This window comes from Pan paniscus, chromosome 6 (genome assembly GCF_029289425.2).
Source record: "Pan paniscus chromosome 6, NHGRI_mPanPan1-v2.0_pri, whole genome shotgun sequence".
NCBI lineage: Eukaryota > Metazoa > Chordata > Mammalia > Primates > Hominidae > Pan > Pan paniscus.
This window is the reverse complement of record NC_073255.2, coordinates 157,857,051-157,873,467: the sequence shown is the minus strand read 5'-3', so window position 1 is coordinate 157,873,467 and position 16,417 is coordinate 157,857,051. Positions and strand designations below refer to the sequence as shown.

Genomic DNA, 16,417 nt, shown 5'->3' with positions numbered 1-16,417 from the left:
TATCAAGTTTTCAAGTCCTTAAACTCTCTAATCCTTTCTTTATGGGATCAATTGTGTTGCAGAATAGCTTTTGGCTTTCTTCTGTGGCTGGCTGGAAAAGGAATTTCCTTTCCTAGAGTTCTAGTTTATTCTTAAAGGGTCTAGCAGTAGGTCTCAGTCAGGTCTAAAGTGGAAATCATGTCTTAGATGGTCAAACAAATTGCTTTGGTCTTCTTAGGAAGGCAGGAGGTGAAGACATCTTTTGAATGAAGGAAGACCTGGGTGGGGACGTTGTTTGGGAATAATCAGAGTTTAAGAGCTGAATGGAAAATATGAAAGAAGAATTCAAGGACTGCTGACCACCACAGAGAGTTCTATACTGAATACGCAATGAACTTACACTAGATCTTGTTCATCCATTCATTCGACATATTATGTGCCAGGAATTGTGTAAACTTGGTCTCTGCCCTGATCCAGCTGACAGTAATTTATTGGAAGGTTTTGTTTTAATGCTAGATTTCACAGGGTATGGTTACATTACTATAAATGCTTGGTTACTTTGGAAATGTGCTTAGGATTACGTACACATTATTGGATAATGAGACATACTCCTATTTATATCCCAGAAAAGGGGCTTCCTTTTAAGATATTATTTTACAAGAAAAATAGGAGACAATTCTAGCTTGTGAAGTTTATATGTCTGACAGAATATGTTTCCGCAAATACAGTTTATCTGCTCTCAGGCAAAACAAGTTTGTTAAAAGCAAACATGGTCATACTTTAATCATTGTTTTTTTAAAAGAAACATAGTACACTCACCTCCTTTCTTCCCTATCTTCATATACTCCCCCACAAGAAAACTAACTCTGCCTCAAACCTATCTGCTTTTAAAATAGCTTATGTAGTTCTAAAATACTTAGATAAGTAGGTTTAGCTTGTATGATTGGGAGTTTCAGATGTGTTATTAATGTTTTCACTGTTTATTCAGAAAAACAAAAGATAGTTCTTAAAGATAATAACAGAGAGGGGAGTAAAGGGAAACATTCAAAATCACTTCTGCCCTCTGGGTGTGTCCAGTAGGGAAGGTTTACCGCTCAGTATGAAAGTCAGCTTTCTGATTGATGCTTTGCTAAGGTCGGGTAGTTCCTTCACTACTATAGAAAAGTTAATTTCCTGTTCCATTTTTCCTGAAGCATTTGTGCATTTTGGCTAAATTAATACTAGATTTTCCACTAGGGAAGAAGTAGGCTTAGGGCTGTAGCTATTGGAATGCTATTATACTTCCTATTGCTTATTAAAGAAACAGTGAAACATCAAGAGGAAACTCAATTGTAGCAGCACAATTTTGGACTCCTAGTGGCATTTTGAAACATAACTTTATAACTTGGCATTTGTATAGCACACTATACTATAAACTTTTAATGAAAAGAGTGTTTCCAGTAATCACATTCGTGTTTTATATATATATGTGTGTGTGTGTGTCTTCTTTTCCCAAGAGGCACCAAATGCAATGAGAATATTTTAATGATATCATTCTTTTGGATATGAAAATATATATTCCTCTGTCTTTTATAATCTCAATGTTTTTCAAAGTACTCTCAGCTAAAGTGTCTAATTAGATCCCATAGCACCTCTGTGACAGGCATTTCAATCCCTGGACCACAGACTAGGAAAATAAAACCCAAAGAAGTCACTTGTCCATGGTCACTCAACTCTTCATTATGGAAACTGGGATTCCCCATTTCAGTCCCAGGTAATTTCCCTTTCTCTTGGAAAGGCTGAATGGGTCACGGCAGGATCTGTTTCAGATACAAGAAGTAATTTAACAGGTTGTTCTGGTGGTTTCTAGAAGTCTGCACCACCACCCTAACGCCACCTACTTTTCCCTATGCCAAAAGAAATAAGAAATATTATGACCCCAGAGCAATATTATTTTTTAAGTAAATTCCATTTTCTTCCCACAGTTACACATTACCATCAGGCTTCTTCCTCCACCTGACTCTTTCTTCCTAGATTGGCTACCCCAAATCCCTCTCTCAAGCATACTCAAAATATGCTCAGGTCAGCAATTACCAGCTTCAATTTGTCAAGATCAGCTGTGATGTATGTTACAAGAGACTGGTTATGAAAAGAACTAAAATATCAAAATTTATGAATAATTTATGTTTAATAAATGAGGGAAGATATGTTGCATTCTGACTCCTGGAAGTCAAAGTGACTTTCTTGAGCAGATGAGGAAGTATTATACACATCCCTGGAAACCCCGTGGAATATGCTTGCATTTGACTGTATCTATAGGTGCCAAAAAGGAAAGTGGACAAGTAGCTTCAAACATTTACCTGAGCAAAATGTACTGAAGAAAACACAGGGTGACAATCAAAAATACATGCTACATATGCATTATTGAAGAAAATATAATGTAACATATACCCAGTGCTTGTTTTTGAGATGAGAGCTTAAACCCAGCTTCTCAGGGGAAGAAAGGACACACATAATATTTATTGAACATTGACTCTGGCCAACAACAATGCTTGATGCTTTCAAACATATGAATTTTATTCAGTTCCCACAAATAGGGGTTAGTTACATTTTCCAACAAGAGAACTGAGGATTTAAAAACGTAGATAAAATTTACCAGTTGTCCTATAGCTAGGATAAAGCTGGAATTTGGACCAACGTATTTCACAACATACCCATGATCTGCTAGGCTTCTTATTCAATATACTTAACAGGCTTGAGATTGAAAGCTGTGCTGAAGATTGTAAGATCTATTCTCAACAGTAATATGCAGAGTTACAGAGTTTCCCTCTTACCAAGTTACTCTGATTGGCCTGCACTATAAATGAACGGTAGGGGTTCCTACTGAGAACACCCAGATAAAGATTAGGGACACCAAAGGTAGTTATATGTCAAGGAACATGATAAGGCCCATTCTGCACTGCCAAATCCATGTATTCTTCTTGATAATTATTTTAATCCATCTATTATTTTGGATCGTAAATACCCCTAGCCTCTATTAGTGAATTTAATTGAAAGTTGAATAACATTTTTTAAGATCCTTATACATGGCCGACTCAGTCTTTTATTGTCACATTTCTTTCCGAACTCCATACATGATAAGTCAAAATGCTTAATTTTACATTTTGAACAAGTCTCCAAAAAGTGCAAAAGTTGACAAAGTTCTGTTTACCTTGCAAATTTCCAAATTTGGTGTAGTTTCTGCCACAGAACATAAATCCTATGTTAGAACATGAGCTCATTCTTTTAGTGAGAACAGATCCCTTGGAAAAAATATCTAAAGGAAGCCAAGGGGGAAAACGAAACCAAAACATTCCTTTCACCCCAAAAGGCCACAGACTCAGAGTTGATAACAGGAAGCACTTTTTATAATGTCAGTGTATTTAGTGGTTTCCATTTCACAGGGTTTATCTTATATGAATTTTCAATTCCATTTAAACAAGAAACAGAATTGCTTAGAGGGAGAAAGAAGCAGAAGTTCCTGCCACTATCTGAAAAACAAGAGAGAATGACACTTATAAAATGATTAATTCTTTGATACATATGACATTTAATATAACTTGTTGAAATCTGAGCTTCATCAAGCCTTCATTAAAATGTATCTAATGTAAACAAATTTGAATTTGTTTAAATTCTCTCAGTATGAGCAATTTTTCACCCATATGCATATTTCATTATAAAAATTTAACATCGCTCTAATCAACTGTCTCAGATAAATTCACAAACATTAAATGCTCATCAGGAGCCTAACTAATTCTATGGAAGTTGCGTACCTGTTAGTGTGTTGATAACATCTCTTGAGAGCCTCATATACATAAACTCCTGTATTTAAATTCCATCAGCAAGATTTTAAAATCTACATCTTCCAATCCAGTTACAATACAAAAATGTATAAAAGGAATGGCTCAATTTTAGGTAGGATCGATCTGTTAAAAATGGAAATTCCTTAACAGAAATAGAGGTTAGATGATGGTGACAATGAGGATAAGAAAGAAGAGATGTAATTAGAAAGGCATAATGATTAGGAAAGGATGTTATTTTTATTATTATTATGGTAGATACTTGAGAATGTTTATAGGCTAAGGATTTCAATGAGACAAAGGAGCTGATGATAATGAGAAATCAATGATAGTTAATTAATCAAAGATAATTAATCAACTTTAATGTAGAAGTGGCATGATGATTACCATTAGCCAGAAGTCCAAGAGATAGTACAGTAAAGAGATCAAGGGATACTTGTACAGGAAAAAAGAGAAGTGGAGGACTTTTGAGTTCAGCAAGAGAAAGAAAAGAGGGAGAAGGAGTTCTTCTCATATCTTGCCCTGCTCTAGAGTTGGCAAATTCAAATTCATCATTCATTTATTTATTCATTCATCAACTGAATATTTATTCAATGCTCACTATGTATCAGAGGCTGTTTTGACACTGGGGATGTAGCAGCAAGCCAATCAAATGAAGCATTTGATCTGAAGGAGCTTATATCCCGTGTAGAAAGACAATAAACCAATGAATAGATATGTTACTCAGGGTCCAAAATCTTAATCTCTTTCCTCCTATCTGCACTGAACTCACTCCTCCCCATCCCCAGCTATAACATGCTGTTCATCTCAGCATCTCAGACTTTAAAAAAAAAAAGGATTCCACAAAACTGAAGACTTGCCTATAGATAAGCAAGTCTGACGTTGAGTGATATATCAGCCTCCCTAAGTTTGGTTTTGATTCAAAAGATTCATTTTACTGTGAAAAGGCAACAGCTTAGAGGCTGGGGGATAGAGAGAGAAACTCAACAAAGCTTTCATCTCAGACATTTCTTATCCAAAGACTTATGTTCATTGCAGCAATTATTTATTGCTCACTGACTTTGTGAAGGCCAAATGTTAGGGTCTACAGGGTCCACAGAGAGGAGTGAGTCTTCAAGGAAATTAAATAATAATTATTTTCATAGTTAATATTTATTGAGTGCTTTCTATCTGCCAGACACTTTAAGTGCTTCATGTGATTTATCTCATTTAAGGCTCATGTTAGCCTGGGGAGTTGGTGATAATATATCCATATTCAGGTAAGGAAACTAAATCCTAGAGAGGTCAAGGAATGTGCCCAAGGTAACAAGTTAATAAATGGTATTAATTTGAATGCAGTGTTCATGTACTTAACTATTCTGCCTTCCCAAATTTATTAGTTTCCTAGAGCTGCTGTAACAAAGTATTTGAAGCTGGATAGTTTAAAACAAGAGAAGCTTACTTACTAAATCTCGTAATTCTGGAGGCTAGAAGCCTGAAATAACAGTGCCAGCAGTTCCTCTGAAACTTGTGGTGGAATCCTTCCTTGACTCTCGAGTTTCTGGGGTTTGCCGCAATCTTTGGTGTCCTTCGGTGTGCAGCTGCATGACTCCAATCTCTGCCTTCAACATTACATGGCATTCTCCCTGTGTGTCTCTGTCTTCCTATGCTGTCCTCTTCTTTTTATTTTTTATTTTATTTTATTTATTTTTTTTTTCGAGACCGAGTTTCGCTCTTGTTACCCAGGCTGGAGTGCAGTGGCACAATCTCAGCTCACTGCAACCTCTGCCTCCTGGGTTCAAGTGATTCTCCTGTCTCAGTCTACTGAGTAGCTGGAATTACAGGTGCCCGCCACCACACCCAGCTAGTTTTTTGTATTTTTAGTAAAGACAGGGTTTCACCATGTTGGCCAGGCTGGTCTTGAACTCCTGACCTCAGGTGATCCACCCACCTTGGCCTTCCAAAGTGCTGGGATTGCAGGTGTGAGCCACCACGCCCCATCTACTGTTTTCCTATAACACCAGTCATATTGGATTAGGGGCCACCTTACTCCAGTGTGGCCTCATCCTAACTAATTATAACTGCGATAACCCTATTTCCAAGTAAGGTTACATTCTGAGGTACTGGAGTTTAGGGCTTCAACATATCTTTTCAGGGATGGGGTACACAATTTAACCCATAATACCAATGAATGGAGTTAGCATATGGGGCTATAATAAAATAGAAAGGACATAGGTCTCAGTCCAGTCCTGTCCACACTATCAACTTGTTATGTTACTTTGAGAGAGCCACTTTCTTTCTGTGACCTTCTTTCTCTTCACTTAAAAAAGAAAGATGTTGAACTTAATCATCTCTAACTTATTTGCAGTTCTAACATTCTAATGTTCCTTCATTTATAAATAGTTACAATGAAACATAAGTTTTATTAGGGATGTTTAAGCACACATCCACTTATGGAGATAAGGGCTGCTATAATGAAGGAAGTGAAACTTCATAGGTTCTCAAAAGCTTTAAGAATGATCATGAAGATTTCTAGAGGTATTGAGTAGAGCAGGCTCCCTGGAGGAGACTCCTGACAGAAGGAGAGATGTGGGAGTTTAGAAAATAGGCTGTCGGCTGGATTATGGATTATGGATTACACATAGAGACAGGGTAGAGATAAGGCTGGAAAAGTATGTTGGAACATACCAGGATCAGTGTGGTTTCTACTCAATTGAGTGCGCTCAACGTTACAACTCCTGAAGGCTTTCAGCAGAGGTATTAATGGGACCTGTGCACAGACTGCCTAGAATATGCAGGCAGATGGAGGGGTAACTGGTTAAACCACTGAATGAGTCTAGGTTAGTGACAACAAGGACACAGCATTGAGATTGTAAAGGTAGATGCTAAGATTTTGGAATCTGATGAACTCTTATCTGAATTAATTTGGAGGACTAGAGAAAATTCCACTTTACATAGCCATAAGGGCTGTGCTCATGTGATATTTACTAAAACTATAATAGTATAATGAAGGGCTAAATGCACAGCATGGTCCCAGAGAGAAATTAGAAGTTAGAGCTAAAAAAGGAGCACCATGTCTACAGGCAATATATAAACCACAAGAAGGAAATCCAGATCTGGGCCAGATGCCAAGGAGAAGAGGAAGCAACATGCAAGCTGGTTGAGACTAATGTTTCTGAATAAGGGCTGTGAACAAGGCAAGAATGTTTTGGACCTTGCACAACAATGTAAATATGATTAATACTACTTAACTGTATACTTACAAATGGTTAAGAGGTTAAATTTTATAATATGTGGGGGTTTTTTTACCTCAATTAAAAATTTTTAAGGATAATTCCTTTTTCTTTTTTTTGAGACAGGAGCTTGCTCTGTCACCTAGGCTGGAGTGCAGAGGCATGATCACAGGTCACTGCAGCCTTGACAACCCTGGCTCAAGCAGTCCTCCCACCTTGGCCTCTCGAGTAGCTGGGGGGCTCCAGGCACATGCCATCAATCACAGCTAATTTTTTTTTAACTTTTTGTGGAGATAGGCTCTCCCTATTTTGCCTAGGCTGGTCTTGAACTCCTGGACTTAAGTGATCCTCCTGCTTCAGCCTCCCAAAGTGCTAGGATTACAGATGTGAGCCACCACTCCCAGAGTTATTGAAGAAGAAGAAGAAGGAGGAGGAGGAGAAGAAGAAGGAGGAGGAGGAGGGAGAGGACAAGGAGGAGGAGAAGAGGAAGAAGAAGAAGAAGAAGAAGAAGAAGAAGAAGAAGAAGAAGAAGAAGAAGAAGGAGAAGGAGAAGGAGAAGGAGAAGGAGAAGGAGAAGGAGAAGGAGAAGAAGAAGAAGGAGAAGGAGAAGAAGAAGAAGAAGAAGAACTGAAGAATGTTGTGGCCTTTCTAATTTGGAGCTCGCCATGTCGCTCAGTGGCAGACCTCAGATTTGGTAAGGAGCCAGGCCAGATGGATTTGGTGAGGAGCAAGGTATGGGGAAGAAGCAAGAAATATCAAAGGTGTAAAAACTATGCATCTAGGAAAATGGTGGTTGGGTGACAGGTCCTATTCATGGAAATAGGGAGGTTAAGAGGAGTCATTGATTTGGGCATGAGGTTTGTGAAATAAATTATTTAAATTTTTGTAGTATTTTATAATATTCTAGAAAAAGGTAGCAGGAATTTGAAGAGGTAGGTGATATGTCATCTGCCAAGGGTGAAAATTAACAATAGGCAAAACTGATACATTCATCAAGGAAAAGTACAAAACAAGGCAAAGATCCAAGGGCCTAAGGTTGGAAATGTCTACCTGTGTCATCAGAGAGAGGAAATGAACTCGAAAAGAGACCACAAGTTTTTCAGAATAACCTTGCTGTGTTGTGGAATTCAAAAAGGAAATTTCAAGAAAGAGTCACTTCCCAATAGCAGAACATGCCTCAGAGAAGAAGGATGCAGACTGAAAATAGATCATTAGATTTGGTAATAAGGGGTTCACCAAGAGAGGTTTCAATAGAAATGACCAAATGCAAAGGATAAGGAATGGGGAGAGGTAACAAGGAAGTACATGCAAAGAGAACCAGTTACAGTTTCTCTGAAGGGAAGTAGAGACAGGGAGCATATCATATTAGGTAGATTGCCAGGTACAAAGAAAGCTTATTGTTTTATTAGTTCTACACATGTTCGCTGGCAGGAGGAAAGATTTGGAATTGGCAATATTATAAGTAATAGAGGGTAACTGTGGAGCCAATTTTGAAAAAGGTTGAAAAGGGGGTGTTCAAGAACACACTTGGAAAGTAAGATTTGGCAAAGAAGAGGCATTTTGAAACAGCCTACCAACTGGTCTTCCTGCCTTCATTTCTACTCCAGTCCATTCTGCAATGTGTGTTTTCTCACTTTCTCTCTAATACACTTATGTATTTATGCCAGTCTTTGCTTAACATTCTTCAGGGATTCTCTGTTGCCTTTGGAATAGAATCCAGACTCCTTATCATGTGCACATTTCCAACATCTAGACCCTGCTGACTTTTCTACTTTGTGTATTTGCCTTCCTGCTTCCATCAGTAACAACAACAACAACAACACACACACACACACACAGTATAACAAATACTTTGAATTCTCCAAATGTATCAGGCTATCCGGCGATTTCATTTCTTATTTGCATATGCAGGCTATTCTGCATGAAATACTTTTTTCTTTCTCTACCCTCTCTAGTTCCTTCTCAACATTCAAAAAGTAGTCTTGTAATTGTCAGTTTCCTATCACCGTGTTAATTTACTTGTCTGTCTCACAGAAGCTTTTATTTCTGTATAACTTGTATCTCATAAAGAGGCTAATACATACAAATTGTCCAATAAATATTTACTAAATGAATGAAATTGAATAAATGAAAGGTATCAGGAGGAGAAAGGGTAGAGAGGAAGCAAGGTTCTGTAGGGGATTTTTTTTTTTAGTTAAAGAGAAGGATTCTCAGTGAGATAATTACAACATTTTTATACAAAAGAAGAGAGGCTTCTTGCCAAGAGTGCAAGCATTTTTTGCTGGATTTTTGGTGGATTTCTAGAAAGCAAAGTTATCAAACTACTGCCTCAGTAGTGAGTAGGCCACATTGCCTCATCTACCTTTCTAGTGGGCATTACTCGCCATTGTTGTGGTCATCAAACTAAGGACAGTGTTTTCACTGTCTCTGAAGCACAGACCTGGAAGCTCCTACTCACAGTACTGATTGAAAAGGAGAGTCCACCTCACCTTTGCACCTGCAGGACGACCCCCATCCAGGGGCTAGCTTCTCTAGTGGCTACCCTGAGAAGCCAAAAAACTCAACCTGTAAGTACCATGAGAGGGACTCCAGTCAACAAAAGGCAGGAGAAGAGATCAGGTGATAAATTGCTTGCTCTTGCTGCTACTTTTGTCCAGCACCTGTACTGAGACGTGGTCGTTGAAGAAAGCCTCTCTAGAAATGACTTGCAATAATGTACTCCCTTCTGTTTGCTCTCCCTTCTCTGTTCTTTCCTCACTCTTGTGTCCCTGGGATTGCATTCTCCAACAAAGTGTTAGCATGCAAGTGTTTGCCTCCAGTTCTATTTCTAGAAAACCTGGGCCAAGTAAGGAATTTTTTAGAAATTTTCAAATGTTAAATATACTATTTACTATTAGAAATGCAAACAAGATTAATTAGATCATTTTCAATGAGAACATCCACTTATTTGCATTGGGCTATGTTTTGATCCTTGAGAAAGTAGATGTCATATAGAATGGTCATTTAAAGAGAAGAGAGGGTCAAGAAGACGTGGGAGATGAATAGTCAAGCAACAGTCAACAAAATAGTAGTTCTCATTTTGGAGCCATCAACAGGAGGTAATCAGAAACACATGGCTATGGTGAGTATAAATGTATTCCCCAAATAGAAAAGTTTCCATTAAAGGAGCATATATTAAGGAGATTTTCTTTCATTGCTTCTGTTTATAATTTAATGTGCTTCCTGTGCTATGAAATGTTAAAGTGTTAGATGCTATAAAATAGATAAATCTATTGAGTGACCTACTTTGATGAAGACAACACGTCTGTGTTTATATATTAAATTGAAGTAATTTTAAGACTTGGCAGATTGTCAGGCAATATTCAGACTACTGATGTTGAGAGAAAACTCAGAAGAAGTGACAAAAATACATCTGCTTAGCCAAGCCCTTTGCATTATTCAAATGGAAAAATGAATTAAAGTTTGGCAAGAAAGAGGGAGAGTACTTCCTCACTATGGAAAGTTGGCATATACTATACCATGATTTCAATCCATATTGAAAACAGCTTTACACATTGAACCAGATCCCATGTGTAAAAGTGTGCAGGGTAAAGTCACCCACCATCAAATATTTGGTAGTACAGAACCCTCCATTAGGAGGCTGACAAAGTACAAAAGGTCTTCTCATAGATACAACTGCAACAAAAAAGGCTGGAAAGTATGTATTACTTATTCAATGAATAAAAGCTCTGATCCAAGAAGTTTTTACTTCTGTGTATTTACTTTGGTTTCTGAATATTTATCCCTGCAAACACTAAAACATTCACTGAAACACTTGTTCTAATATGCTCAGTTGAAGTCTTTAATTATGATTTTTTGATTTTAGGTTTTTAAATCTACATCCAGTTTACACATCCTGGAGGGGCAGTTAGTTTAACATGTAAACATACTGGTTGTTAAGCATTTGTAGTGGTTCTTAGCATGTTTTTAGTTCTGAATATCTGACATAAATCTATAATTTTCCCCCCAAAGATCTTCACATACACCTACATTATAGTATTTTGCATAAAATGTCATGGATGCATACATTTCATACATCTAAATACATTCTGGAATCCACGAACCCTAGGTCAAAATCAGCTGCTTTAAGTAACTTTTAAAAACACTTAAAGCAAAGATTTGACTAAGATTTGACTAAATAAAAGTAATAACAAAATCCAAAATTTACAGATAGAAACAATGCTACTTCTATAAAATGCCTCAAAGCTAATTCTAGGTTTTCAGGAAACCTATATAGCATCTAATCAGTTTTTTTAAATGAACTTCACAAGTAGTTACTTTAGAAAATGATCAATATATTGATCCCAAAAGCTTTCTCTCTTCATTTTAGCCATCTGAAAGAGTATCTAATAATTTAAATTGGAGTATGATTTGACTCTTTTTTCAAAACATATACTATAAGTAGAATTAATTTGTATCTGGTTTTAATTAACATGTGTATGATACTTTCTTTCTCACTTCCTTTCTGTCTCAAATAAAAAGTGGCTTTAATCCAGGGGCTGGCATAGGTTAAAAATGGAGTGACATGGCTAATGTTTGGAAATCTACTTTCCATATCCACTGGGCTCCTGAACTATAATTGTAAATTTAGAATCTTGCTTACAGTTAAAATACTTAAGACTGTGAATCATTTGTAAACCAAATTCATCATGTGTTTGGCATTTTTGGTGAAGAAAATTCTCAAGTGAATGTTTTACACCAGGAGCCAGTAAGTTTCAGATGGTTTATAAGTAGTAGGAGATTCAAAGCTGAAATCAAATTTTCTATGATAGCCCACAAATAACAGCTAACATATGCCTAAATTACAAACAAAGTAGGAATCACACAGAGTGAACAAGGGGAGTAAGAAAGCTGTAAGTTCGTGAATAAAACCTTTTCATTCAAAATTCCTAGCAAAAATTTTAGGCATTAAATAAGAGCAAGACTATCTCAACTATTTTTTAAGAAATTGCCTTTCTCAATATTGGAAACTATCAAGAAATGACTTTAACAGTCACAGTTTGCATCCATTGTAACTGTGATGTATTCAGGAAAAGAAAAAAGTTAATGCTAGTATAAATGAACAACAACAACAAAAATACACATTCTTCAATAACTTTACTGTGCCTAAAAATAGATGTACAATTTCAGTTGCAGTTTCATTTTAAAGTGTTTCAACTTATATTATCTACTATTCTTTGTCATAAGATAGTTCTTGGTCAGGATGTTTCTCGGCATTATGGATAACAAATGAAGTCACTTAAAAGTTTCAAATTTTCCTTGTTTTAACTTAATGTTATTTTGTATTTCAATAAGTTCTTGTAGTTGTGGTTTCAAAAATTATTACAAGGGCTTTGAATTGACTTTTATTTGGAGCATCGGCCCTGCAGTAGGAACCAAGCAGCTTGATAGCTATTGCTCTGGGGATGCATCTTGTCATAATGCTAACCATGTGACCTACCTAAATGGCACTGTCAGGCTCCTTGTTCATAAAATGCTAATAATCCTATCTACTGTACCTGTCTCACAGGGCAGTAGTCTGAAACAAAATAAATAAAAGAGTTTTTAAAAGAAGTGGTGCTGGTCAATCGTGGAGGTTTTGGTAATAATGGTAGCAACGGAGCTGGTGTTCAAGTAGAAGTTCTACTTCAAACGGTAACCGGCATCATACGATCGACCAGAATCTACTGTAGATATAAGATGCTACTTACAGAGCCCTCTATTTTGTTGCTACAATACTACTTGTTGTAACATAAAATTTAGTAGCTTTGCCACCATGATCTTTTTTGCATGGATTTTTTTTATTTCTTCATGTTCTGTTTTACACTTGATTATGTTACAGGTCATTATATTACTGATAGGCATGAGGAGAGTGGTATATTAAAATAGAAATCCTGTGTTACTTTGTGTGCTTTTTGTGTTTTTTTCAATATTTGACAAGTAAGATTAGTAAGTTTATCTGAATAGTATAAATATAGAATAATCTGTATTTCCCTAATCCTATAAACAATAAAATACATTGTATCAATTCTTTTGAATAAACCTATTATCCTATTATTTTAATGCTTTCGAAGTAAATATATTGCTTTAGAAATGTGGTCACCAATTAAGAATCAATCTAGCTAGTTACAAAATGAAACTTTGGAGAATCTTTGAGTCTGGAATGGTCTGGGCACTCATATTGACTGCCTTGAGAAAAGAGACACTCAAGGTTTATCAAAGTTTTTGAACCTTTGATTTATGTTTTTGAATTGTAAATCCTCAGATCTCTTAGAATCCTGATATTTTAGAAAGAATCCACATCATTTTATGCCTCCTCCAAACTGTCTACTTCATTCCACTGAAATGAAGTGAAATCCTAAGAGATAAAGTAATGCCAGAACTTTCTGGAAGTAACTATAAGAAGTTGAAGCTTATGTAACGTGTTTCCCTGTCATCAGGTCACTCTCTAGGCTGTTTACACTCTGGATCCCTTTCAGACCTCATGGAAGTTAATTTTAGTTTTATAGAAAGGACAGAGAAGCAGATTGCTGTCTTTGCAGAAACTGTCTCCGTTAAGCTTATGAGAGTCTTACCTTTCTGGTTTCCTGGGCATTACCAGAGAGAAGGAAGCACTGTTTGTCCTGAGAGAATCCTTTCTTGCATCTGCTTGCCTGGGTTTCAGTGGATGTGTGTGGGACAGCCCCAGGGGCAGCGGCTGTGAGCTTCCTCGACCCTCGGAGGGTCAGAGTCTGGTAGAAGAGACAGATTGCCACCACTAAGCCCACCAAGAAGGGTCGGGGGCAAAATCGCCGACGACAAGGGAACACTGGGCGACAGACCATGACCAGTTCAGCTTCACTTGGCCCCTGTCCACGTTGCGGGAAAAGTCATAGCAGCTATTTTTTGTCAGCATGAAAAATACTAATCTGTCTTCTTTTTCCCCAACTCCAATCAAGTTTGCTTCATCCCCGCTTAAGAATTTTCCAAAAGGTTGTGCCAAAGAATCATAGGTCCCGAAAGTCTGAGGCATTTAATAAGAGCTCTTCCATGGATGACAGTCATAAGTGGATGACCTGAGTTTAAAAAAAGACATCAAATAATAATAGTTGTAACGAATAACCTGAGTGTACCCCAGGCTGCCAAACTGTTGCTTCCAGCAATGCCTTATTTTCACATCTTTAAACTCACAGTAAAGGAGTCCGACTGTGCCTCAGCTTTGCAGGAAGAGAGAAAACAATACCAAAGTAAATCTGGAGTCTGAAAACAGCATTGAAGAACGCAAAAGATTAAAACCCAAAGTGCCTGTTGCACAGCTGAACTCAGGCCAGGTTGCCTTAGCAGTTCCTCAATTTTCCTCCGGTTTTAAAGCAGTCTTGCTTTCAGCCTTTTGTATGCTTCCCTTCATTTAGTTTTAAATTCCCACTGTCCTGTAAGTATTCACGGCTTTTAACATAAAAAGGGCATACGCAATTTGAATGGACATGGTTACTGTCAGGGTTTTTGCTTGAATTTGTTTCATTCCGTCTCAAGTTCAAAGTTCTGTGTACTTACTCAGTTTTCATCCTTTTAGCCAGGAAAAAAAAAGTTTCCATGATTTCCTAATGGATTGCTGATGAAAACCACTCGGAAGGAAACACCCAGTCGTATGACTCCAATTCATCTCACACACACACACAGAGACACACACACACACACGCACACAGACACATAAACACACGCGCGCGCGCCCGCTGCACGCCCGGCGGGAGCAGAGGACCTCGGCATCGCAGCCACCCGGGGCCGGGCAGAGCGGGGCGGAGCTAAGGCCGGGTTCCTCTGGCCCTGGGGACTGCTGGAACAGCGCTGTCAGCCCTGTGTCCGAAACCGTGGGCTTCCCCACTTTGGAAACAGCAGCTAGCATTTCCCCAAATGAGGCTGCCCACCCAGAGCTGCAGAATTTAGAAACGTATCTGATGTCTGATCCTCTATGCAACTTCTTTTTCCTAATACAGAATTGGAAAAACAAATAGCCTTAGCCAATTGGTGACAAAGGTCGAGAATGAGACTAAAGTGAACTCCATGAGTGAATTGGGATATTCTTCACTCCAGGGAATTGTGGTTACTCTTCTGAGGATAAGAGGGTCACAAGTACTGTCTGGACCTCAGACAGCAAGCACCAGAATAACTCAGTCGTCTCTCTGTGCCTTAGTATGGAACTCAGATCACAGATGTTCTTATTACTCCTTTCCTGGACTAATTAATTGGGTCTTTCAATGATCTGATGCTTCATGGCCTGACATTTTGCTCCTAAAATGAGTCGATTATAGCAGGTGTTGGGGGTAACTTTTGCCCAGTAGATAAAGGTACACAGTGGGCTTTGTCCAGAATCAGCTCAGTCTAATTCTGTGCAGACCTTCGGGTGGACGCTGCTAATAGTGCAATACTGCAAAACCCCTTCCACTTTTGCTGAGGCTGTCAAGGCGAAAGGAAATCAGTCCTTGCTTTGCGAACTCTGGATACCCAGGGCTGTCTTAGCGCATAGCAGGCATTATTTAAAGGCTCTGGACCTGAAGAGGTTTTCAAACTTGTTCCTAAGCCAAACTCTTGTGGGTTGAGGTTCTCCGTGAGGCCACACCCCTAGAGTGAGCCTCACCCAGAGGCACGCTGCTGTCAGCCCCTTGTATTTTGAGAGACGGAGCGCCCCCTAGGGGTGCCCAGCTAGCACAGATTCAGAGAAATGGGCATCTAGAGTTCCTTGCTTGTGAGAAAGAAACCCTTTTAACATCCTATAGAACAAATTAATTAACACATTACAGAAGAAATATTCACACGGAAGCTGGATTTATCCCAAGCCCTTGCATGTATCGCCTCCAGTGGCTTTAATATTATTTTATGTATAGGTTCAGAGTCCTTAATCTTATGACAAATGGGATAGAGAAAAATAAAGTGATGCTTCACTTTTAGAAGCCAAAAGAGTTTTAAGAGAAAATGGCTAAACAGTGGTGTTGTAGGACATATCGTTTTGGTGGATGCAATGTGATTTGAGAGATAATAAGAATTATGAGATTTCTAAATTGGAATCTAGGGTGTGACAATGCTGTTACTGAGTGATAAGGAATAGGCAGACAGTTCTATTAAGTTCTGTTAAGGCAAGAAGTCTGAAAAACAGAGTTTGGGGAATATGAAGAGTCATTCTTATGCTTTATTAAATTGTTGAGAACAAGGTACAGAAGAAAGTAAATCAGATGCTAAAATAAAATTGCCTTTCGGTTGGGAGAAATGAAAGACAACAGTATTGAAAATTTTAAGATAATATAGCTAGACTTCAAATAATGGGAATTGGGAAGAAGGTGGAAAATTAGTATCCCAGAAATGATTCTAGTAGATTAAAGAACCCCATTTCCCATTTTAACCACTGAGTCCAAGGGA

At 38.0% G+C, this 16,417-nt stretch overlaps 1 protein-coding gene across 1 annotated transcript in view; it reads right to left on the bottom strand.

Annotated features, from left to right (window-relative positions):
* The window catches only part of CPED1 (cadherin like and PC-esterase domain containing 1), a 312,803-nt gene extending 297,884 nt beyond the window's left edge, over window positions 1–14,919 (bottom strand). Inside the window, exons 1-2 of the mRNA XM_055115335.2 lie at window positions 14,561–14,919; window positions 13,603–14,082 (exon numbers count right to left, since the gene is read on the bottom strand). Coding sequence (XP_054971310.1) covers window positions 13,603–13,851 — 249 coding nt within the window. The 5' untranslated portion in view covers window positions 13,852–14,082; window positions 14,561–14,919. The remainder of the gene's footprint in view (window positions 1–13,602; window positions 14,083–14,560) is intronic.
* Window positions 14,920–16,417: the final 1,498 nt, after the last annotated feature.